At 40.4% G+C, this 25423-nt stretch overlaps 1 protein-coding gene across 1 annotated transcript in view; it reads right to left on the bottom strand.

Annotated features, from left to right (window-relative positions):
• Positions 1-525: 525 nt before the first annotated feature.
• Positions 526-25423, bottom strand: part of ctnna2 (catenin (cadherin-associated protein), alpha 2) — a 265719-nt gene continuing 240821 nt past the window's right edge. The window contains exons 13-18 of the mRNA XM_029497289.1: positions 22108-22259; positions 18449-18562; positions 12660-12841; positions 10783-10888; positions 3299-3433; positions 526-1618 (exon numbers count right to left, since the gene is read on the bottom strand). Of these exons, the coding sequence (XP_029353149.1) occupies positions 1331-1618; positions 3299-3433; positions 10783-10888; positions 12660-12841; positions 18449-18562; positions 22108-22259 (977 nt within the window). The 3' untranslated portion in view covers positions 526-1330. The remainder of the gene's footprint in view (positions 1619-3298; positions 3434-10782; positions 10889-12659; positions 12842-18448; positions 18563-22107; positions 22260-25423) is intronic.

The following is a 25423-nucleotide window of genomic DNA, read 5'->3' as shown; positions in this document are numbered from 1 at the left end:
TGAAAGACTCAGCAGTTAACTTTGAGACTGTGAGAAAAAGAAGCCGCTTTGACTACTAAATAAATGGATGGCAATCAAACGAACTGTGATTACAGCATCCAGGCCGTTTCTAAAGTTGTTGAAAGAGAAAAGATGGAAGAAGAAGGTTCTACAGTTAAATATAATAGTGGAAAGAAGATATATGCTATGCACACTGCAGTAAATAGGGAATCAATTCAGGCACAGAATAAAAGCCTCTAAACAAAGAGATACACCGAAGGTTGATGGAAATGTAATCACTCTTACAGATGTTTCCACATATTGATGTTATAGATGTATATTTCTGCATGTGTTGTGTTACGTGTGCTGCGCGGTTAAGTCCGATTACTCTGATGAATAAAAACAGCCCCTGATACTTACATACGGGTTGATACTGCAAATAAACACACAGGAAAACTTTCAGGGTTAAGTTGAGGGATTTATTAGAGAAGGGTGAATATAAAGGTACTGTATGCAGGGATTTCTATTCTCTGAGCAAACCACAACTAGTCAAACCTTTCTTTCTATAATTATACGCTACGCAACTTCCATTCAAGGTCATCATAGTTAGTGATGTCATAATTAAATAAATGAATTTAAAAAGGCAATACAATAAACCATAAGTGTGTTTTGGAATACACACTATATGGATAATTATTATAATTATCAGGAACAAGGAAACTACTTGGATGCTTGGACACTTCCAGGTATCTTTAACATAAGTTATTCCTAGCACTACAGGTTAACATTCAAATTGGAAAAAAAACAAACAAAAAAAATCAAAAAGGAACATACCAACACTGATATATTCCCTTTGGAATAACTCCTTTACTGAACCATTCAGGGTTTCCATTCAGACAGTTTAAATGTGTATACAAGCAGCCAGTCAGTAGCATGTTAATGATTTAGCTAGAACATCAACTGCCACAAATTTTTAAAATGCCACTTATCTCCTTTGATATGTTTCTGCCTTTTTTATTTTATTTTTTATTATTTTTATTTATTTTTTTTTTACACTCCCCCTATTTTCAAAAGTAGTCGTGTCACATTTCGGATCTCACATATTAAGCTACAATAAGATCGATAAATAGTGTTGGGTGTGCGCTGGCTGTCTGCAAGCCACGAGGCCCGCAGCATTCACAGGAGCTGCAGTGTGGCAGTTTAATATGTACTGTAGTCCTCCTGAGGTGTCACCAAGCACAAACAGAGGTGGGTTAACACAATGTAAAAAGGGACTTCTTCAACTCTTCAGCGTCATGTTTTGTTGTTTTTCTTGGATAAGCATGACATATCTTCTTTTTTTTCTTTCTTTTTAGAAGGAATCCATGGCCTTGAATTCACTGAGGGCCTGGACAGGGGAGATGTGTTTCTTCTGGGAGCCTCGTCGCACGCGTGTTTGACACTCCTCGGGTTTCTCCCTTTTTACCAGCGGCTTCTTCTCAGGAGCCTTCATGCGCCAAGACACCACAGGCGAGTTTACTGCTGCTGTGCCGTACACCTTCTGGTACTTGGTGGAGGCTACATAAGACGCCTTTACAGTTAGCACCACTGCGTTCATTAGGTTCTTTGCTGCTTGGATCAGGGAGGTGGCACTGTCCAGCTACAGGAGGGCGAAGACAGTTGGAGGGGGAAAGAGAAAGAAAAACATTCAGTCGAGCCAAAAAGTTCGGTTGAACTCACATATGAACTATATTTCATCAGGTTCTGTGTCCATGGAGAGCAAAAACACACATGCACATTAGTACATATTAGCTACATAGAGCACTTAGGGGGTCTTTGCTTCAACTAGCAATTTAGCAGGACACACACGCTGCCATCTCTATATGATGTCTTACTTTAGCAGTTCTTAATTAGCAGAGCACAGGGTCAGGTGTATCTCTATCTCTCTCAGTTTTGTTTGGCTGACATTTAAGGGTCGGCGGCCAGTGGGCCTCCTCCTACCACCCGCTGAGACGAGTCAACTGTGCAGATTTAATGAGTGCAGACTCCAGCTGGCCACCATGAAAAGGTTAAAATCTCAGCAGGGTTTGCATATCTCATGTGAGTCTAAGTATAATAGAGTCTTGAGAAAATCATGAAGAACTGCACTGCCAAAGACAAAACAAAGATAAAAGCTAAGTTTGATTTTAATTACAGGATAAAGATCAAACTAAGACAGTTAATAAGGAAAATCCCCAAAGATAAAAAACTGATTTTACTTTGTCTTTCTTTTTTTTTGGAATAAAAAAAAATCAGTAATTTAGGATTTTGGCAGATAAAGAGGACTTATAATCCATTTAAAATCTGAACTGAATCAGGAATCAAAGTCTGTTTAATGTGAAGGGTTGTACTCTTCAGCGTGGCCTAGAAAAAGGATCCCTTATGCCCTTTTTTTGAAATCAACACTCCATTTTTTTAGCTGTCTTCCTTATCCGAATTGAGGATCTGAAAACATTGAGGAAGGGTGGTGTGTGCTGTATGTGATTTATGAAAATCTACTCCATATCCACTAGGTTTAACAAGTTCAGCATTATCACCCTGATGCCGTGTGGGTTTTGTTCACCCATAGGAAAACAAAAAAAAAACAAAAAGTGTACAGTAACAAAGTTTGGATACACTTTCCTGTTCATTTGAATGGGGAAAGTGTGTCCAAACTTTTGACTGGTACTGTGTATAAAACCAATGACACAATGATATGCACTGATCAACAAAGGGAAGTCAATGTTTAATATGGGATCAAGTAGCTTTATTAAGAGATTAAATTCTTTCATATAGGCATTTATTACCTTAGTAGGTGGATTTATTAAAAGAGCTGTCATATTATCACGAGGTCAAATATTTCTCTTGAGTACAAAGTTTCAAAACTCAAAGTATGTAGCAAACATGTCACATGCCATCCCCACATTTCACAGAAGAAAATACTTTTTAGATTAAGATCTTGACTTCTGATCACGTTTAGTTGCTATAATTTTGAGCAAATATATTCTGTGCAATTAAAAAACTGCTGAAAAGTCGATATGGCAATGCATGAACTACAGTATAGCTGTCAGATCTTTCTTTAAGTGATAATGGGGCACATGAGGCATGAAAAAACGCCAAGGGCTCTTTACTGCATCTTTACTAATACAGACAGTATTCTGTCTGAAATAATTGCATCAACATTAATACTTGTGACCCTTCATGTGGTCTTCAAGGCTTTATATTGACCTTGAACTGAAAGGTTTTCCTGTTTTCCAGCGCTCATTAAGGTCCAAAAGCCTATCAAGAGCATCGGTGATAATGGAACCGGGGTTACACTTACTCCAGACACGATGAGCTCTCCGCCCAAGTTTTGGACCTCAGCTTTCACCTTGCTGCAAATGTTGAGTTGATGACAGTACAAGGCAATTCTTTGCAGGTAGGCCAGCAGATCTTGCTTGCATGCGGAATCAGGGCACTGAATAAAAAAAAAGAGACAGTTAGAACACGAACCCCACAAAATTGCCCACAAAAGTTGACACTGGAATTTACCGAATGGCCCAACACATTCACAAAATCACTGAGGGATGGCAGAAAAAAAACAAAAACATGTTTTGTAGGTTTATAGTGACTTCCTTGTCTCAATTAACGTTCATGCCAGATTTGAAGAATTTCCCTCGGGGCGATTCTCAGCTGATATATTGCTTTCACGAGGAGGGGACGGACAACCTGAAAACATAATGCCTCTGGCCTGGCCACAGCTCTCTGCTGCACGGAGGCACAACAAACATGTACTGGATGTGTGCTGAGCCAGTTATTAGGCGAAAAACAAAGGATCCTCTATGATGAACAAGGAGTCTACACCAGAAAGGATATACAATTATATCATGAGAGAAATTAAAGCCAGCACGACGCTTGAGCCAAAGAATTTGGAGGTTTTTAATTCAGGCAAACTGGCAAAATCTACAGCATTTTCTCCAACTGGGCCTGAGATGTGTATTTTCTACCTAATTAGATTGTCATAGGACTCCTGGTGTCTGCTGTGAAGGCCTTTTAAAAACAGAAAACAGCAACACTAACAAATGCAGTTGGTTTCCAGTATTTTAGGTTGCTAATTACTACTTACACCTTTTTGCATTGCTATTTTTCAGTCATTGTTTGATGCAGGTAAAACCTTTGAAGCCAAGTTGGATTGCAGTGCAGGGTGTCAAGACTACCGGAGCTTGTTGCACATGTAGAAAACAGATCAATCAGTGAGCAGGCAAACACTTTGGAACTGAAAGTATCCCTCTTCTCCTACTTTTTTTTTTAGAAGGAAGTTCTGACCTGGCCCTGCTGGCCTTCGTGCTACTTCACTAGTAAAGAACCCACTCATACAGCGCAGCAAATGGACCAACAGGGAATATGAGGACAGTCTCCTCAGATCTCCTACTATTACACAGTTTGACCCTGTTATTCCATCTGGAAGCCTTCCAGGGCTCAAGCTATGGCCCACTAAGCTCCCAGTGAGTTAAGAACACTGCATCAGCTGCCTAAACACTGTGGGCATCATTTTGTAGCAACACCTTTCTCCTATCCATTAATATTAAACGGTCTTAACTAGGACATTCAGCAGCACCGCTGTACGGGGATATGCACAGCTCATTTCCTTGTCTTCTGGGCTTGAGTAGAGGAGGATGGCAAGTTAAACATTGAGCATGTGATCTGAATATACCCCTTCCAAGGACTAGCAGCTTTGCCAGCTTCCCATCTTCTCTCCTTAACAGAGGAAGGGCCTCTCGTGCCAAGACAAATAGTATCGATTGGGCCACAAGTGCCTTTCAGTGCTGTTCACAAATAGCAAGTAAAACACAGTCCTCCTGTTGTGCTGTGAAATGTCTGCTTCCACAAACTGCAAATAGAATTTCAGGGAGCATTTCGTGGCATGATTCACATTTATAGTTACGGGCCACTATCTAAACTGGACATAGACCTGAGTTGCTACCAGCACCGACTTCATCTCAATAAGTGTCACTGAATGCAGACTGAGGCGGAGCTGCTAGCTCATAGAGCAGCCAGTGAGGCAGAGGGAAACTTCTCTTTGGGCATTATCCCTGCACCGCCAGTCCAAGCTAGCATCACTGCTAACTGCACTTCGCACTGCTGGCACACACATACACACATACACACTGCTTCCTCAGGCTAGTTTCATGCAGACATGACACAATTGTTCCCTATTGTGCAGTTGACTAATAGACAAATTCTTCCACAGATTCCCAGTCGATGTAAATAAACTGTATGGCCCATTACTTTGTCAGGGCCATTGAAGCTCACTCCCTCTCTCTTTGTCCTTCATAGAGTAACAACATTCATTACTGACTAGTGAGAAAACTGGGTTATGGCCTGATTTCACTCTGCCTTTGTGAAAACTCCTCCTGACCGCAACACTTCTATTCACAATTTGGGACTATTTAGTCATATGTTTTTGGGTTTTGCATCCATTCATCCGGCGCTCCTGTATATGATATTTCAGTAACACCTTGGGTGAACTTCTCGTTTGGCACTAATATTTATTTGGACTCAAGGAGGAACTCATTTGATTTTGGTGGTCAAGGTCACATTCTTGTAACAATCTACACCGTTGCATCAACCAAACCATGAAATTACTTGATTTCTGTAGTAAATGATAAAATGTCAAGAACACTTAAACATTACAAAACACCTCTTTGGTTACAACTTTATACACCAGTTATGACACCAATGACTATCAGGAAAAAATTAAGTGGTGGCATTTCATACTCCAAGGGTCAAAGGTCAATTTTACTGCGGTCTACAAAAATAAAACCAGCAACTGCTGAAAAGTTCAAAGAAATAGGTGTAAAATCATAGCACTTTCAGCTTTCTGTTGTTGTTGTTTTCCCACCTAATGAGGACCAGAATGACTGAAACATGCTCCAGGTGAATAATTCAGGAAGGTGATATAATCGGTTCCTGGGATGAGGGCGATCTGCCAAAACACAAAACCCTCACAAATCACAGTAATGCTGCATTTATAGACAAGGTGAGACTGACCTTTCCTAAATTACTCACATTGTAAAAAGTGGTCCATTTTTTATTTATTTATTTATTTTTTTTTGTTTTAGTCTTTCTATCATTCTTATTTAGGATTCAATACATATCCCGTAGTGGAAAATAGTGACATGATTGATATTTGAAATTAAAGTGCTCTGATACATTAAAAGAGCAGGTTGCGAAGAGTTAAACAAAATGGCTTCTAGCTGGTGGGCTCACCGTGCCGCCTCTGATAATAAGCTGTACGCTCTGTTACTTTGTGAAAGCCAGCGATCTTTCTGTTTACTCATCCAGCCTTTGGCATCACGCATACACAAGACATAATTGTAATTATGGAAACCGCTTATTATATTCAAGTGTTTTCCTGGACAAAAGTCAGTTTTAGAGTTCATGCAACCGTGAACCGAACTGTTGCTCCATTTCACGAGTATCGTTCAAATCGCCTGTTCTTCATAAAATATTGTTTCATTTACGTACATCACAAATGAGCTATGTTAACGCTGCAGTTTGTAACCTGTTATTTTGCCATATACAGACAGCCAGGTTGTGAAAGCAAATGAAAGACTTCACAACTACTTCTCCCTTGTATAGACTAATAGCTGAAGCATTAAGCTGAGCAGTAAAATTTGGTCATGGTAAGTGAAACTATTGTATTGGTCTAGAGAGGTAAGTGAAAAAATTGTCAAATGCTTCACAAATAACTTAAATGAACCCAAAGCCTATTTCCTCTAATCATTTTGTGATCTCCTGAGATTTATGTAACCATGATGTTTTAAACTACTGGGAAGCCATCGAGTCTGGAATAATCACAATTCCTTAATACCCATAGATCAGACTCATCCCTCTCCATTACCGAGCATCCTATCGGGGTAATAACATTTTATTTGTAATATGTTATATGATGGTGACATGTGGAGCATAACGAAAGCGGCCTGATGAAAAATACATATTGCTCCAACTATAAAATGAAGCTTTTTCTTTCTGAAAGGCCTTTTGCAGTTTTCAAATGTGAGATTTCTATATTGCATTAATTTTTAAAGTTAGTTGGTACTAACTCCTCCCTAGCCAGCTCCCGTTAAAGTGCAGTTTTTGTTCTTACTGAGAAGCATTTTAATTACACATCAGTCACACTTGGCTTCACTGCTGTCAGCGGAGGCTATAGGAGTGTTGCGTTCGTTTCTGCACTTAATGCCACAGAGGCTTCCACTGTGACAAAGTGAACCCTGGACGTCTGAATCCTGAGCTGCAAACCTTAACTGTATTTAGCAGCGTTTGTGAACAATAAGTTGATGTTTAACAGTTACAGAAGCCACCATCCAATTGCCTGACTGAAACAATACTCTTCTCTTGACTTTTCTTCTTTTCACCAAATTCCAGGAAACAACTGAAACCAATAATCAATCGATCCTTATAACGACGCCTGCCTGTATAGCCACAGCTTCCAGGATACCCAGTTCTGTCTTTTAAAAATAAAGCAGCGAGCCACACAATGTGTTATCTTTGCCTTCTCTACAATGAACACAGCTACTGCTGTTTATTTTGAGTCAATCCTTTATCCACTGTTTTGCTAGGGTGCTTGTACGACAAACAGCTTTAACCCTCATTTGTTAAAAACCAAAATGCCCAGAAACTGTAAAAATAAAAATAAGACTAAATGTTTTCAAAGGTTACATCACCGGCGGGAATTAATCCACTTAGGGCTGACTGCTAAAGCAGAAAGTACAAAGAGAGTGACAAAGATGTTGCTGGAGTTGGTTTATTTGTGTGAAGTACTGACCAAAAGATAAGTAACAAAGTTATACTCTGATGTTTTCAGCTTTATGTTCAGCCATGCAACGTGTAACAGCGCTCACCTAAAACTGAACAGAAATCAATGCCCGCCAAACTTTAGGCCATATGGTGCTGCAGATATCCTCAGCAATCAATTGTTGTCTGTCTCGGGTAGACTGACGCACGCTGATACAACACTGTTGTTTCCCTGAACAATCAATGTATGTCTCAAAATAGGTGCCCCTAATGTCGAAAGCCTGCCTGCACTATTCACTGTATTTTTTTATTTATTTATTTTTTCTGTTGGAGGGATATTTAAAGAATGAAACAAAGGCAGAAAATGGAGTGGGAGAAATAGAGTAGAAAAAAAAGGTATTGCTGGAGTGAAATGGGGTGAGGTGCCCCGAGGGGTTTTTTCTACTTCAAGTGCTGTGCTTAAACGACTATGAAAGAGCTCGCCGTCTTTCCATCCTTCCACACAGAATTTCCCTCTGCTTCATACGTGTTCATCAATAGTGCTGACATGCAGTCATGGCAACAAGGTTTGCTACTTAAGGGACCTATGTGAAGGCAGCGGAGCAGCTTTTATTGCTATTGTCAAGCCACAGTCTTCTCGACCAGCAGAAGTTTCCAAATCATGTGTGAATGCAAAATACTTGTCTTCTTCATCCAGCCTCAATGCAAATGATCAAGGTTGGGTTTTCTCATTGCATTATTCCATTAAGAGTCTTGATACAAGCAAACTTCTCCTGTTTTAACTTTTACTCCTTTCAATTTGTGGAATAATAAGACCTCACGTGTAAACACATTTCTCATGAAATACTCACTAGATTTGAAAAGGCCCTCAAGCCCCTCTTTATTTCCTTATCATACCTCTGATGTCTCTGGAATTGTAACAGAAGGCTTTGAATATTCAGTAAACACTGGCCTTAGAACCATTTAAGTGAGAATTAAAAATGGCAAGCCACCTGCTCTTTTAATACAACAACTGTTGATTCAGACACACACTCTGCCAGTGATTTGCCATGTGACAGATTCACTCCCACCTAAACCCTGTTTACACTTCTCATCAGTCAGCAGCATTACAAGCCAAGATGCGAATACATAAGCACACAAAGATAAGTTCATGCTTCCCTTAGCCCTTCTGTCCTAGATCCTTGGAGAACTGCTTTCTGAGACAAATGTTTTCACACATGGAAACATGCAAAAATGTTTATATACCAGATTCGTTCGGGCTAAAACTCCTGCTTTTCAGTGCTGTGTTTGCAGTAATTACTACATAACAGACAGAGTTATGAATTCCCAGCCTGAAACTTTGTTCTGTATCGAAATATGCTCCAGAGAGCAGGACAGACGCCTTCTGGTTCGTTGGAAGCGTACTGTACTCCACCTGCGCTGAAGCTGACGGGCATTCTGCAGAACATTGTGGAAAAACCACATACTGGGAAGGGAAGTCACGAAATTACGAAAATCATCTCTTCGTGAGCAACATTTTTCTGTGTGCTTTCATCTAACTTGGGCTGAATTGCAGACGTATACATGCACCCTGTGATGATTGGCATTGTTGGCAGATCATTTTCTTAGCTGTCAGCGTGTGTGCTGAATATTTTTGGTGGAATGCCGATGGAAATTCAGGTAATGAGTGTTTTTAATGTAAAAGACACACTTTTATATTGTAAACCAAAATAAGTGTGCATTAAAGATTTGGATAAATTATTATTACTTTATCTGTCACTGTATCTATTTGTCAACATTTTTCACATTACACTAGAATTATATAAATGGTTAGCATGTGGCACACACACAGTAATTATCAGCACATCCTGCTGTTCCCTTCATTTCTATGTAAACTTTCAGCATATTTTAAGTCAATATATTGGTTTTCATGTTTTATATATATTTTTGTGTTTTCTGGATACTGCAGGCAGCTGTTTTCAGTAAAAATGCACTGCCTGCTCAGCACTGCAGACAGCTGGTGAATGCAATGGCACATTTAGCAGCTGAGCTACCAGAGACATTTTTCCTCAAAGGGTTAGTGGAAATTGGAGATGAAAGACTTAACTTGCTTTGTACATCTTGCATGTAAATAACATTTAAAATAACGTTTGTGGCCTTTACAAAGGTTTGTTGGATCTATTGGGTCCTTTCTAGTTATCAATACTGCAGGAAAATCCAAACTTGATAAGACCAATTTGTGAACCACAAATTAGCTCTGATTGCAATGACTTGTTTGAAATTTGAACATTACACTTAAGATAAAGCTGCTTTGTTGGTGCTGGTCTCGCTGAAGTTACACGACTTCAGAGATGTCTTTGATTCTAAATTTTGATATGAGTTTGAGCTTAGCTGCGCTGCAAAGAAACCCAGCGTGTGATACTGAAGCCAGCGATAATTATTCTCAGGGTTTGCTAGCAAACAGCAGTTGCAATTACAATGACAACAGGCTGCCTTAATAAATCAGCAAGTCTTGTGCCTGGGTTTATTCTCACTGCTTATTAGAGACAGATGAACTGCAGACGAACATGATGCATGACCTGGAGTGCTGCTCGCAATCTGAAATACCTCCCACTTCATTTTCTGTGGACACACACACATACACAGTATACATACATATTTCTTTTCACTCCCGTCTTCCCCTGGCATAGCACTGATTGATTAGATATTGAAAGTGGTCTGCCAGCGTGCTTTAGAAAGGTACTCATCTGATAATGAATGCAACACCTCGGCTGGGAGCTAATTATATTAGAGACACAACTTGGTTCTGCTGCCTTGCTCTCTCAGTGTTGGTCCCATTGGGAGATGAAGTCATGCGGCAACACAGCCCACCACTCCAGCTGGGCCCATCAATGCCCACATTAAAGATTTCCAATGACCACGGCCACTTATACTGAGTCTGAATTTGCTCTGCAGCCAGACATGATGACACAGTCACAGACAGTTTCAGACTGATTGAAAGCGTAAGGACAAAAATGACGGTGACAAATGCAAATGGAGCTGCAAGGTTACCTGATCGGCAACAGCACGAGCCAGTTTGTCCATCCTGGAGCCAGCCTCCGCGATCTTCTTAGCTGCGTTGATCACATCTGAGGAGTTCTTCAGGGGGCCTTTGCCTCTGGCAAAGTTGAGGGAGTGAACAAAAAAGGAAAAGTAAATGTGGGTGGAGCTACAGAGGCAGACAATATACAGAGCACTTAAGGATTGATGGCAACACTAACACCTTGTTTTGTGGCTAATTTATGGTTCAGGAATATGAAACATAGCAAGCAAGCCTCCATTGATAGTGGATATCTTTCTTGTACTATGCTTTTGTCCCCAGTGGTATATTGGAAATGTTCTTTGAAGCACAATGGAACACAAGAATGAAACAGGAATGGGGAAGTAATGGCTCGGTTGTTGTTTTTTTCTTGATTTGCCAGCACAGGGAACGTTGATGTGCTCAAATGAGGGCGTTTTGTCTAAATCTGAAGTCTCAATTTTGGTTTTGTTAGTGATGCGCTTCAGTTTCCCCTCAGTTTTTTCATGCTATTATTAATCATTGGGATCAATCTCATGAAATAATGGTACTGTCGGAGTACGACAGCTATAATCACATAGAACTGATCACTAAGAGCTGAAATATTTATTTCTTTTGTTCTTTTTACTTCTTTACATGCCATGTAATTGCGGAGTGGACCACCAACTACCGGTTTTAAGTAAACATGACAACATGATTATTTGTTACAGTATATCTCTGAACTACATCATCGCTCCAAAGTCTAATTAAAATAAATCTTATTTGGGTCGCTTTTTCTTCAACAAACTATCCTTCGCAAGTTTCTAGCTGAGATATGGAGCACTGTAAAGGCAACAGTGCTTCCCTTAAAACATCTTCTATTTCAAGCTTATAAAACTAAAGGTCACAGGGCTAGTTGAATGACAGAGGGGCCACGCATAGTGAACCCACAGAGAATTATCACCTTCGGCTGTTTGGTGCTTTTCAGCAGTGAGTAGCTCATGGTTTTACGGTATGCAGCACTCGTGCTGTATGTGACACCCTTGGGGGCATTCTGCTGGGGTGCTCTGTTTACTCTTTGTGTGTTCAGGAAGTGCCTGTAGGTGAAGGGTCATAGGTGGAAATGTGGCACACCAGTGCAGCCTGGCTCGCCTGCATTCAAGATGGCTGCCAGGCCCGAACTAACTCTCCCTTCCACTATGCAGCAGTCTGGGGACACTCCAGCTCTCGTGTCAATTTTTATTTTCAGCATTTTCTTCGCTGACTGCACACATCACACTCATCCGCACATTCTTGACACTGTTGATATGACTCGTCTCCACGCTTTTGCTTACAGTTTTTTGGGTTAAGCGAGTAGACATTTTAAACTGCCTTATGTGTGAGCTCCCTCCTTTGTTGCAAGATCAAACCAACTTGTAACACGTGGTTCTTCCTCATCAACTCATTCACAGACATGCAATATAACCAACACCAAATGATGGAAGTATAGTAGTGAAGGAGATTTTGAGGTTTTTGATCCTCGTGGATTCAGCTTTGAGTTTAATTTCACCTGCACAGTTCTAGAGATACACTGTCACCTCTTTCAGTTTTTGCTCTATTTCACTGACAGATATATAAACACCTGCAAAAGTGCACAAGCCTACATCTGTTCTCTCCATCATAGTGTGTGTCTCCAGGACAACATTTTGCCATCCTCACAAGGTGAAAATAATACTACTAGTGGCTGGTAACTGCCCAGTGAGCAAGAAGAGCATTTACTCACTGAGCCACACATGTCCTCCTGTTTATCAGGCTCTTAAGTAGATATTTGCAAAAAGATGAACAAAACAAAACAAAACAAAAAACTCAGTTATTGTTCGCAGGTATGAGCATGTTAATTGGTCACTTTTACCTGGTGAAGTCAGTCATCTCCATCATGATCATACACATCTGCTTGGCCAGCACAATGATGTCATTGCCGTTGTCATCCCATTTGGCCACTTCTGCGTCTAGCTTGCATTTCTCCTGTCTGAAGCTCTCCACCTGCTCAGCAATCTTGGCCTTCTCCTCCTGGGGCAGCTGTGCCATGATAGCCTACAGGCAGTAAAGGAGTGCAGGGAAAACAAAGGCATCAGAAAAGAGAGAAGATGTTGTTAGGGGAGCAAATTTGAGCGGACTAAATCGGGAACATAGGGCAGAATGAGGGAAATGCCAGAGGAGAACCATTTGGGTAAAGGAGTCAGATAAGATTGTGGAGGACAGAACGATAGGGAAATGAGGCAAGGGGCAAATAAGAAGACGGATTAGTTCAGGAGAAAGAGTAAAAGCAGGTTTATAAAAGCTGTAGCACCATTTGTTTGATTTTTTTTTTTTTTTTGTACAGTCTACTTTTTAATCCGTCCAACAGAACTTGAGCGTTACGTTTAGAGTATGACTATCTGTGCCCTTCTGAAATGCTTCAAAATAAAGTTCTAAACTTTACTAGGTTTAATGGCTGGACCTTTTCAAATCCACTGACATCTTATATCCATAAAGAGCAAATCCATTTTTGCCTTAATTTTTTTTTCATTTTTGAGAATACATTTGCTCTCTCAGCGGCCTTTGGGGGCAGGTACAAAATGGCATAAATCTTGCGGCAAGGTCACAGGCGCAGTAAGGACCTGGTATTATTTGGGAGATAAATGTATAATTACATCGGCTTCTTAGACCAGAGAATGAATAATGCATTTGTTCAACATTATGTCAGGGGGGTGAGATGGAGGGAAGAGTAACCTGGTTTCCATTAGGTCAATTCTATTGACTCAAGAGCCAGAGAGAAAATGAGTACTGTCCAAAAAAAAAAAAAAAAAAAAGAAAAGTCGCCATTCATTGTTTTTAACCTCATCTATTATTGACTGTCCTCCAAGAATTGCCATTCTCTTAATGAAATAATTGCCCTTGTCCTCCTTTTCCCTCTCACACAGCAAAGCTGGTTTGCAGGGGGTGCAGGGTGAGCTTGGTGAGAAAGTGAAAGCGTAAAGAATGGGTCTATGAGTTATGGGTCACTGTTCTCTCTCTTGGCAAAGGGATGTAAAGCTTTGCTTGTGGCTCACTTGAAAAAAATACCCCCCCTCCAAAAAAAAAAAAGTTTTACGGAAACAAACAAGCAAAAACCAGCCCCCTAAAGCCCAGTGTAGATTTCCTCTGCAGCTGGTGCCAAGATACACAAATAAAAGTGCAACGGCAAATCCCATTAAACAGTGTGTGGGCTGAAAATACTGCTGCACATTTAAAACAAATACCAAGTTAATTTGGAGCGCACAATGAGGATTGAACAATTTAAAACGCACAAGTGATTTCATTGTGACAAAAATTGTATTAATTTTGCAGGTGGGCCTGCTAACATTTCTGCCTCCATAGATCTGCACTTCAGAGAGACCACAAAATTTTAATTATTCATTGGTGGCTTCTTCGATTAACATTAATGAGGTTTAATAACTAAACTGGACAAAAAACATGATGCTCGTCAGCTAGTACGGGCAATCAGGCCGAACCCCCTCACCCTTAAGCAACCATTTCTGTTACATTTTGAGAGTAAACAAGTGCTTCAGGACCTTCAGAACACCTTCAAGGGAATAATGGTTATTCCCACATGTAAACAGTTAGACCCTCATCTGAAATATATGTCAGCACTTGCTGTTGTTCATACTGCGTTGCCACAGCTCCACCTAAATGCCAACCTGTAGGCTCTGGATCTACATTGTACTTAACCTGAGGGAAAATTCCTACAGTATCATCGCTGGTCGTTGCTCTGCTGAGATTGCTGTTTTCTTGTGGGAGTGACAAGGTCGGAGCCTAAATGCCAAATATCAACACTGTATGTATATATATATACTTCTTTAACACAATAATCAATGTCAGCAGCTGTCAAATCAATCTAAATAATTGAATAACTATCCATACATATCGACACTTTGTTTGCGTTCTCAGCGTGTGGTTCTTGGTAGTCTTCAGCTCCATGGGATGTAATCTGCTGATTGAAAGTTCACGTTTAATGTAGTCAACAAATGTAATGTAGGCAATGCTGTAATTGCTGTCTAATCGATAGCTATACAGGTGAGTCCGCCGTGCCATCAGGCAGACATGTCAGACTTCCAGACTGGAGTGCAGTCATTAGCATATCTTTGGTACTCATTACCTTCCCCACACCCAACTTTTGATGCATCAATTATTCACTTATTTCTATATTTACACTTTACAGTGTGCCGCCGGTATCAAAAGGGTCGCTTCACCAGTGAGAAGTATAATTATGGTTTTCCTAATTTCCACAGTAATGAATCACATAAAGAACTGCAGTTTTAGGTATGCCAACGTATGTAAGTGCACCAAAGTGCTTTCCCTTGTGTTCTGCACGTAAGAGCTGCTTTAAACCAAGATGGAGCTTTCTCCCAAACAGCTGAGAGGAGCAAAAAAAAAAAAAAAAAAAAAAAGAAACAAAACAAAACAAAACAATAAAAAAAGTCTCTTTAAACTCAACAATTTGGATTGGAAATTCTTTTTCTAAAATTAGGGATCAAGGAGTTTAGGGAGAAACACTGAAGGATTTGGTTGGTATTGCGATTCACGCTGAATGTGGTGTGACAAAAGAGAGAGAACATCAGGGAGGAAGACAGACAGAGAAAGCGAGCGAGGGGAAAGAGAGGCGGGTGGCTCTGAATACAAACGAAAACTGCAGCACAGGGGTAAACATATGAGCCGATTGGGACGTCAGGGGAGCAAGAAGGCACTTGGTGAAGGCCCACCCCCCCCGTGCTCTCTAGAATTCACTTATCCTCAAATCCCTTCCCCTACTTTACTGATAACAACAAGGAGCGGGTCTTGGGAGCTTAACATAGTGGCAAATCCAGCCGAGGGGTGCTGTGCCAATACACTCTGCGACTCGGCTGCGTCTGCAGGGATTAGAGTGCTTTCCGGGTTTCTTCACCGAGCGCGGCTTCTTGAAATGACTTTAATTTGTTTCATTTGAAATAAACTGCCCAGACACTCAAGTTCAATTTTATGGATGACCTATCAACAGTGTTATCCAATCACTGTGTTAAGAGATGTTGGGTGTGTGTGTGTGTGTGTGTGGGGGGGGGGGGGGTTAGGACTTTGTGTTTAGCTCCCTGTGCGTTATCCGTGGTGTGTTGTCGAAGGAGAGTTTGATTCTGCATGTTCTAATAGAAAGAGACACTATGTATAGGCTACCTTCCCCTGCGTGTTTTTCTGCCTTCTCATTATGCATGTTTGCTCTAATAACTTAGCTTTATGGGTAAGTATCATGGAAGTGACAAGCAGAGCACCGCACGAGGCACAGTGCTGGGAACAAAGCCTCCTGGGACGGCCCCAGACCTGATTTGATTTCTTTTCACGCCGAGTTACAGGGAAAAAGGGGGATCCACAAAGTGAGAGACTGAGAGAGATATCATGCCTGCGTCCTGTGTGTGTGATTTGCGCTCACTTGAGTGGCTTGGAGGGATCATGACTATAAACCTCAATGTGCTCATGTCAGCTCCTATGGAGGAAATGGATTACACTTCCCCCTGTCTGTTTGAATAGAAACACAGCACTGCCGTGCACTTGGCATGACCGCGAGAGGACATCGAGCTTTATCCTGACACAGCAGGCTGAGGCTGACTGGGCAGATCACCAGTGGTTCACAGCAAACACATCTTTTATGGATGTGCTTGCCTTCCACGTGTGTAAATGTTTAGTCTCTGAGGGCATGACGGTGTCTATGAGTGGGAAAACAGCAATATCAATTAACTGTGAGAGAGGCCTTGTCAGTACGCCAGACGTATAGTATGCGCTACGCAATACTGCAAACGGGACGTTCAAATAGGAGTAACCGCCTTCGGTAACAAGGTGCGACACATCATTGGGTCTTTCTTTGATGCAAGCTTCAACGACAATTCATGTGTTCACACACATTTCATAAGCAAGTTTCAGACAGTGTCAGTGAACATTCAGCCGCGTCACTGTTTTGTCCACCTAATATCACTGTATTACAGTAACATGTTATGACAAAGGGACATGCTGTGACTTCAAACTGTTCCCAAGACGAGCTGCCCACTCAAAGCAGAGCTGAGTGCCAGGAAAACTAGTGAACAGTTTGGGGCTGTGAAGCTCCTTTGTGCTGCAGCGCTGGTGCATCTAAGCTCAGATGGTCGTGCAATGTTACTCTGCGGGAGCCTTAGTGGGAGTATACATACAACAAACTCAAGCACTTCACACCAAGGACCCCCGCAGTCATCCTGGAGCCGTTATCGTCCACCTAAAGCCGTGGTCTCTTCATTATGTTGCACTTCAGATTTGATATGACCGTGTCTTCAGAAAATGAATTTACTTCATTCAACAAAACTTACTTTTTTTTACTACTTAGAACAAAAAAAAAAAGATGTAACAACTTCAATTTTGTATTATCTGACAAATAACATTAATCTTTTCAATTTTAGAATATACTATGGGTCTGAATTATGGATGCCTGTTCGCTCAAACTTCAAATACAACCTGATAAGAACTAGAGTGGATTATGGTTCCTGTCTGTCAGCTGTAAAGGCAGAGCGTGCCTAGCCATGTGCAATAATGTAAAGAAGTTGGGGCAGACGAGTGTGTTATTACTAAGCGAGCTTCTGTTTCTGTGCTAAATACTCTTTTCACAGCAAAACACAGTTTTTACTTCATGTAAAGAGAAGATTTCCACGTCTTTTCAAACCTCGCTTTGACCAACCAAGCACGAACAAACCACTTTGTTTTGCAAATGTGGGATGCGATTTAATTGGAAAAAAAAAAACAAAACAAAAAAAAAAACTCATGTAATATTTCAGAAAATGATTGCAAAATCATTCGCTTTGAAGGTTTCAGCTACATTAGATCATTAAATGATGGCAATAATACAATACAAAAATACGTTTTTCAGGCTTTTGGATAGCCTGAAAAAAAAAACGGTTGCCTCAGTCCTGATTTGGTTGTTTTTTGTTTTGTTCTTTTTTTACTTTTATCCATCACAATGTAGACAGCAGCTGTTGAGTACATGTATTGAGCAATGGTACACTGCTGTTTTGGGTTTATTTATTCCCCATTTCTTTAAGCATTACCCCCATGAGTTGAAACTGTGTAGAGACTCAGGCAATATAATACAGGCCTGTGCCACAGGGACAGGCATTGGGCCAACTCGCACTTCTACCATCCACAATCCATTCAACATGCAACACACCGCTAGAGCCTCTGTGTTGCTGGAGGGGAGCAAGCACTGATACCCTCTTAATGTTCTTTAAGCTGGACCCAAGTGAAAAATTGTTAATTTGCAACAAAGCCCACACCCCAGCGATCAAGACTGAAGCCTTGGCACGGTACTATACTGTATTCTGTGTTTGTCTACCATCTGAAGGGAATTTGGTAATTACTTCTTTGTTTGTGATTGCAATTTTACACCTGCCATCCCTGAACAGCGTTTATTTAAAATAATCCTGCATGTTATAGTCATTTAAATGGACTTTCATGCTATGTAAGTGGAACTAGTTGGATGACTGGGGTGGGCAATCGGGGTGAACTGCAGTTCAACTTCCACCTCAGCCCTGCTACGGTAATAACGATCCTGCTTCTTTTTATATAGTTTTTTTTTTATGTCTGGCTCCACAACACAGGAGTCGCAGCACATTTAAGACCTGAACATCTACTCACTCGTGCGCTCTGTCCAGCGATGAGTTGGTCGTCTTCAGTCTGAACACTGGTCCTACTGCGGGTATCATAGTCTTCTTGCTCAAAGTCAGAGTCATCTTCCAGCTCCTCCGGTGTCTGTGGGAAGCAGAATGAAAGTTGGGCAAAGAATCAAAGAGGGAGCGAAAAAGTTAATAAAAAAAACAACAACAACAAAAACAAACAAAGCACATTGTAAGCTGAAAGGATAATTTCCTCCTCGACTTCAGCCCCCACTGAGCAGGACTAACAGACAGCGTACGCTCCCCTGTGTTGTCAGTGTCTCACCGGGAGCATTAGTTCAAACTCTAGCGCAGATGTCAAAAAATGCAGAGTCAAAACTCAGAGTGAATTCTACTCTGAAAAAGGACAGAGTGTGTGTAACTTCCCTCAGCACCAGTTCAAATACAGCTAAAAGACATTTCATGAGTTGATCAGATGGTTTGCCCTGCACCTCTTTTCCTCCCCAAAGGTCCTGAATACAGCTGAACAACAAATGCTAGACACTTCAGGAAATGTAGGGATTGTACATGAATATCATTACAATTAACTGTATTAATGTAATAGCTTTGATTGCAGAAGATAAACAGATACTGGAGAGGAAAGAAGCGCCTTTGAGATGGGACAATGAGATGAAACAAGACAATTAGTCACTGTTTGAACAAAGAAATAAGCATCTGTACCACTTGTGCCTGAACAATATGGGCAACAAATGCCACACAAAAATTTTATTTTTGCACAAAAGACTGAAAGTTGTTTTTCTTTTCTTTATTTAGTCATTTCATGGAACAACTCATCAGTCGTTTTTGCAATGGATGGCAGTCCTTTAATTTTGCCATTATTTATTTTTTCCAAAGAGGGAAATATTGGAATGGTGGAGCTGTTTGAAAGAATGATGTAGATCACTGCACCACTATGCTATCTTGCTGACGTTATATAAGAATTGGGAGTACAATCAATGTGCGGTCTCTCATCAAGTAACATAATTGGAATGTAATTGGGTTACATTTTATGCACCTGCTCAAACTGAGCGACTGAAAAAAATCAGTAATTTGGATTCATGGAACAGCCATCTTGTTGGTCAGATATGCGGTGCTGATGAAAGTGGCTCAGTTCTAACTAGGTTACAGTCACCATGGTAACATACATAATGCTGGATGGCTAACCTGCTGCAAGTAAAGGATCAGACCAAAAACATACATGAACTTGACCTTTAAAAAAAAAAAAAAAAGCCCTGAATTAATTGGTGCTGTCACATCCTCGAGGTTAGTCTGGTCATACAATGTTTTCCATATTAATGAATGAAAAATGAAGATATAAATGTTTTACACAAAGCCAGGAGGACTCCTACCAAGCAACAGGTCGATCACACACTGTGGCCCACGCCAGCAATGAATGGCGCTTACTGTAGCACAGACAGGTGATGATTTCATTCTTTTCAACAGTCAAGTGATTGATCCAGCGTAGCATGCTGCATTCTGCTGGATATTTTATCACTGCCAAACATAAAATATTGTAATGGTGTCAATTAGATTGTACAAACAAAAATAAAACTGATGACCTATGTGCCTTAATGAGGGGCTGTGATGAGCTGAGGGGAAAAAAAGAAAAGAAAGAAGGGAAGAACACCTTCACACTGAAAATGAGCGCCTAATAATTTATTCACTCAATGTTCAGGACACATGGAGCCTCATTAGGTATTCTCTTAGTCAAGTGTTTCTAGTCATCTGCAGTGGTAGAGACGATCATTTCATACTAATTTGCTTGTCTTTTTTAAATGAAATGCTTCATAAAAGCCCAAATTCCACCTGTTTATATTTTGACAATGTCTCGAGTATCTTGATAACTCTTTCTGAATATTTTCCTTGGTTTTGTTAATGTTCTTTCATCATGCTCCAATAAAGTATTCTGTGCTCTAATCTTATTCCAAACTAAACAGATGTGCAATTTATTTACTGATGATATATGTGATTAATATGCATCATGTGATTAAGAGGTTGATATCAAAATCCAGAGTAACAGAACCAGATGTCAACCAGCTTTGCATATTGATATTGGTAAAAGTGTAACTACTGCGGATGATAGCCTTGTTCCATGAACTCTACAGCAGAGATGTCTTGTGGAATTATAGTGCAACGCAACATCACACCAGCCCCAGCTGTGTGGTCAGACGTTTAAGAGACTTTGTCTTTTCCTTCTGTAGAAAATGTCTGCTGTATGAACTGACACACAAATTAAACTCAGGCCATGTCCACACAGACATACTGAACGTGTGAACAAATCATCAATTTCAGTGAGGTCTCTGTGTGGAACATTGTGCACATTAGCAAAAACAAATGTGGAGATGCTGTTTACCTTGAGATCATCCCAATGGTGGAAAAAACCTAATTGTTATCGTCGTATAAATCCTGCCTTAGGTAAACCCCTGTGCGCTGTTAGGACATCTGAAGAGGCTTTAAACATTAAGATCTATTATAACCAGCCTCCTCCAAATGTATTTCATCAGGCTCTTGAATCAGCAAGTGTTCAATGATTGTAGAGTCGTGTGTTTTTTTTTTTTTTTTTTTTTTTTTTTATGTAGCACCAACTGAAGGTGTGAAAAAAAAAAAGAAATAATAATAATTAAAAAAAACTGTGAAAGTTGACTCCTTGCTGTGGAACAGTGTGTGGGGGTGATCACTGCTGCCAGTCTCTAACGACTGTCCAATTTAAGATTTCATTCAAATGGTCGCTACTCACTGTGTGTGTGTATGATTTTGTGGGTACATAAAGACCAGGGCAGAAAAGTGTATTCTGGAGTACTTTCATTATAACGTTGTTATAATTGTTATAAAAAAAAAAACAACAAACAACCAAAAACAACATAAACAACAACCACGCTATTACAAGTGGCACCAGCATTTGCCATTCATATGATGGAGCTAGACAACAGAGAAGCGAGGATCTTCTAAGTTAGAAAGTAATTGAACTTGGATGGGATTATGAAGCCAGCTGGTCCTGGGCAGTTCAAAGCTGCCTGTTTTACATTATTTACCAACATCAAATTATTTTCCATAATTAGATTTTTTCCAGCGCTTCACTGGGAAACCTTCCAGGCTGCATAAAGTTGAATAAATGAATTACATGGTGAAGAGAGACAGGCCAGTTTGGGGCGAAAAATGCAGATAGAGTCACATTAGAGTAGGTATACAAGGCGGTGCTGTGATTTTATGCAGCATTTTTTTATCGTGACATGCTGTAAAATGTTCCAAAACAGATCATGTGGCAGGTGTGACATCTCAAATGGGAATACTGTTTGCATTTTAAGTTTCAATTATAGTTTTCTTCTTCCTGAGGGGCCGATATATTTTTTTCAGAGAACATCCACTTTCATCTATGCTGGCACTTCCAAAAATGTCCCACTGAGGTGTCTCACTAACATTACAATGAAGAAGAGGGGAAAAAAAAAACAAAACTGAAAGAATGTCTGAGAGTGTGACAAATTTGTGGCAAGGTTCACAGGCAATGAATCCAATGACTCAAGAGATTCTCATAGAAGGAAGAGGAAAAGGAACATTTTCCATTTTTTGTGTAAGAGCTGTAATAAAGACACACTATTTACATTTTTTTTTTTTTTTACTCTTCGTATGAGGCAATGGACATACCCTTATCATGAGCACAGCTTTCCTGATGTCACGGACGCCGTCATACACCAAACGGGATGCATCAATGAACTCATTCTCCTCGAAGGGCTGTGGGGGGCTCGTGCTCAGTGCCTCAATAGCAACCTCCACTTGTTCAGCAAAACGGGGCATGACTGCAGGGAGGAAACAGATAAAGAGGGGAAGAGAGGGAACAAAAGAGAACCAAGAGAGACATGTTTATCATATTTTCTTATGAACACAATGAATTAGTGCTGAGCAGTTTGAAAGGGATGACAACATGGCAAAGCCACAGTTATTGTTGGGTGCTCTCTCTTGACAAGGACATGCTAACAATAACAAGCTTTTCCACTGAAAATATTGGAGCAGCATAATTTCGCCCTGCAGCAGATACTGCTCACCAGCGCATTTTAGGGATAGGTGAGATGTAACCCTTAACTTATCAGCACCAGTATGTCCATTTGCACAATCTGTGCTAATTGCTTATTTCACAGGAAGATCACGCTGTCTGTTACGGATCTGTTGACGCGCCTGTTGGCATGTAGCATGTGGAAGTTTGTGCGTAACCTGTGAAAAGATGATTCGTGTGCACTTCAGTGGAGCAATGGAGTGCTTCAGTGGACATTAACTTGCAAGCTTGGGCTGTCAACTCAATCTCGGGTAAAGGAAACAAATTCATCAAAGTCTTTTGAACTGAACAAAAGCCAGGCAACAAAAGAGAAGTCCCTATTGACCATAAAAATGCTCTGTTTTGTTGTCAGTATCAGTCGGGCGGACCTTCAGGGTTTAAATGAATTGTGCTGAATGTGAAAAGAAACTATTCAATATTCAGAAATCCAGGTGCAATGTTTGAATATTTAACAGGCTACCTTTCCACGTAATGTCCTGTTGAGTTAGATTAATTGAATGCAGAGTTTAATCACGTGTTTTATATATATATATATATATATATATATGAAATTTGTGCTGTGGAAAATTGTCATAACAAAAGCTTTCGTTTACCTGGACTGACAGTCACCAGGTTTCCATATTCTTGGTTATCTGTAGATCTCCAATATTATGACTTTTGCGTCATGTTCAGAACTGCATAGATTGTTCTTCTTTGAATCCACAGTGAATACTCATAATTAGAAAACGGTTTTCAGGTGGAAAAAGACAGGACAAGAGAAAGAGGACAGCTTTTGGATTTATTATAAAAAAAGACGTCTCCGGCTATTTTGGAAAGAACAAATATGTCTCTGTAAAGAGGGGATTTTTTTCTGCATAGATCCTTGACCTGATTTTAAGACGCCACTGTTCTCAGAGGACGTTGGCAGGCAGTTGTAATGAAGACAGACAAATTGCCAAACAGAGGAAAAAGTGCGGAAGCCCGGCTGTTAAACCTCCACCAAAAAGCCAACTATGGGATTTTTATTAATAGTCTCCACACTTTCACGCTCTCTCATTTCACAGCGTGAACCAAACCAATTAGTCATCTTGCACTAAAGGTGGATCTGCAGTATACTTATTGGTCTGATATAAAACATAAGCTATATTTCACCATACATAAAAGGCACTACAAAAACTCTCTCCCCTTTTCTTTTTCATTTTTACTTCAGTTTAATCCACTTACTGGAGGAGCGTAAAATAGGCTTTTGGGAAATGCTGGGAAGGCGTTTTAAATAGAAATATTTAAATGTTCTCGAAGCTCTTAATGAGCAAAGTTTCTAATGGTGAGGGGCAATTTCACTCATTCCAGTTGAAAAATGATGAAGGGAATTAAATGTGACCATGTAGGAATGGAATTTTTATTTTTTTTACCCCTTAGGCTTAAGCATAGTTTAAATGAGAAGTTATGGAAGTACAATGAATGCTTAAAAACGTGTGATGTGCTTCAAACAGCACAACACCAACAATATCTATCACCTAAACCTCAATTTCACATGAAGAGGCCATAGTTTAGTTAACTCATACTAGCCTGTGAGGTAAAACGACGACAACATCACAAAACTCTGCATGCAACGATGCGCGTATGCAATGTTAGTCCTAAAATCAAAAGTGAATTGTATCATTTCAACACTTTCTTCACAAGTATGACCATAAAATAAAAAGTTTCCGAGCGCCTTCAGGTTGAAGCCTGCTTTCCTACACTCTAACCTTGGTTAACATCTTTCACCTTCCTCTACTTCTGCTCTCACAGCGATTTCCTCATCAGCGCTCTCTCCCAACTCCCACCTCTATTTACACATTGATTAAGAGACCTTAGCTCCTCTCCTTTCAAGCTCTCCGTGAGTTTGCCATCTGTTTCCGATTGCAGCTAAAACCTCTTTGCCCATCATTGCAACAATAGATACGGATTTAAGAGCAACTCTACCGGCTCGGCAACTGCGCATTACACTTAAATCCATACCAACATTTTATTTTTTTTTTAGATTATTCTAGGGGCATTGACTCACTTTCCTATTTAGCCCTAAAAACAAATTGCTCCTCGTTCCTGTCTATATTGGTGATTCCGATGCCATCGATAGGGTATTGATTTCAATTATGGTTATTAAAAATTTCAAAAGATGTGATCAATCTAAATAGCTTTCACCAGCCACAGTCCTCACAGCTATTATTTTAAAAGTAGACAGCGGGAAGAGTGTTAACTTCTATCCGTCTGCCTCGGTCGCACTTCTGTTATCGCATTTGATCCACATATTGACAGACATGACATGAGGGTGGCAGCGTGAGCATGTGTGTTATTGCTCACTGCAAAACCCGGACTAAATCCCATTTACTGTTCCCCCATGTAATAACAAGGAGCAACTCCACCCTGCCTCGCTAAACGGCACACTGACTTAGGCAATATATCAGTTTTTTAATCTACCCTCTCCAGGCACCACATTAATGATCAACTTTAAAATTCCCCCCCCCCCCCCCCTTTTTTTTTTTTTTGGGAAGACAAGTTTAAACACAGGGAGTAAGTCGGTAGAAATGTGACTCAGGGAAGAAGGAAGGAGAGAGAGAAGCCATAACCACTTTCCCATTAGGCTATTGATTTTTCCTCTTCCCAAGGACATGCCTCAATCCAGGGCCCGTGTGTAGACTGTCAGTCAGGAATCTATGGCTCGTCCTTACACATGCAAGTTGTGAGTCTTGGCTGCCTGTGTTTGTCCTGCTCATAAAGCTGACCGTGAGAAAGACAGACGGACAAACTGAGACAAGGTCAAGGGGCAGGTAGTTGTGATAAGTGTCCGGTGCGTAGAAGTTGTTAGAAAGACAGGTAGTGGTCACAACTAGCATGAGTAACCACGTGCATTTACATAGTCACCTCATAGAGAAACAACACGCACATAGG

Source organism: Echeneis naucrates, chromosome 1, assembly GCF_900963305.1.
Source record: "Echeneis naucrates chromosome 1, fEcheNa1.1, whole genome shotgun sequence".
Classification (NCBI taxonomy): domain Eukaryota; kingdom Metazoa; phylum Chordata; class Actinopteri; order Carangiformes; family Echeneidae; genus Echeneis; species Echeneis naucrates.
Note: the sequence above shows the minus strand (reverse complement) of the source record. Positions and strands in the feature narration are given on the sequence as shown.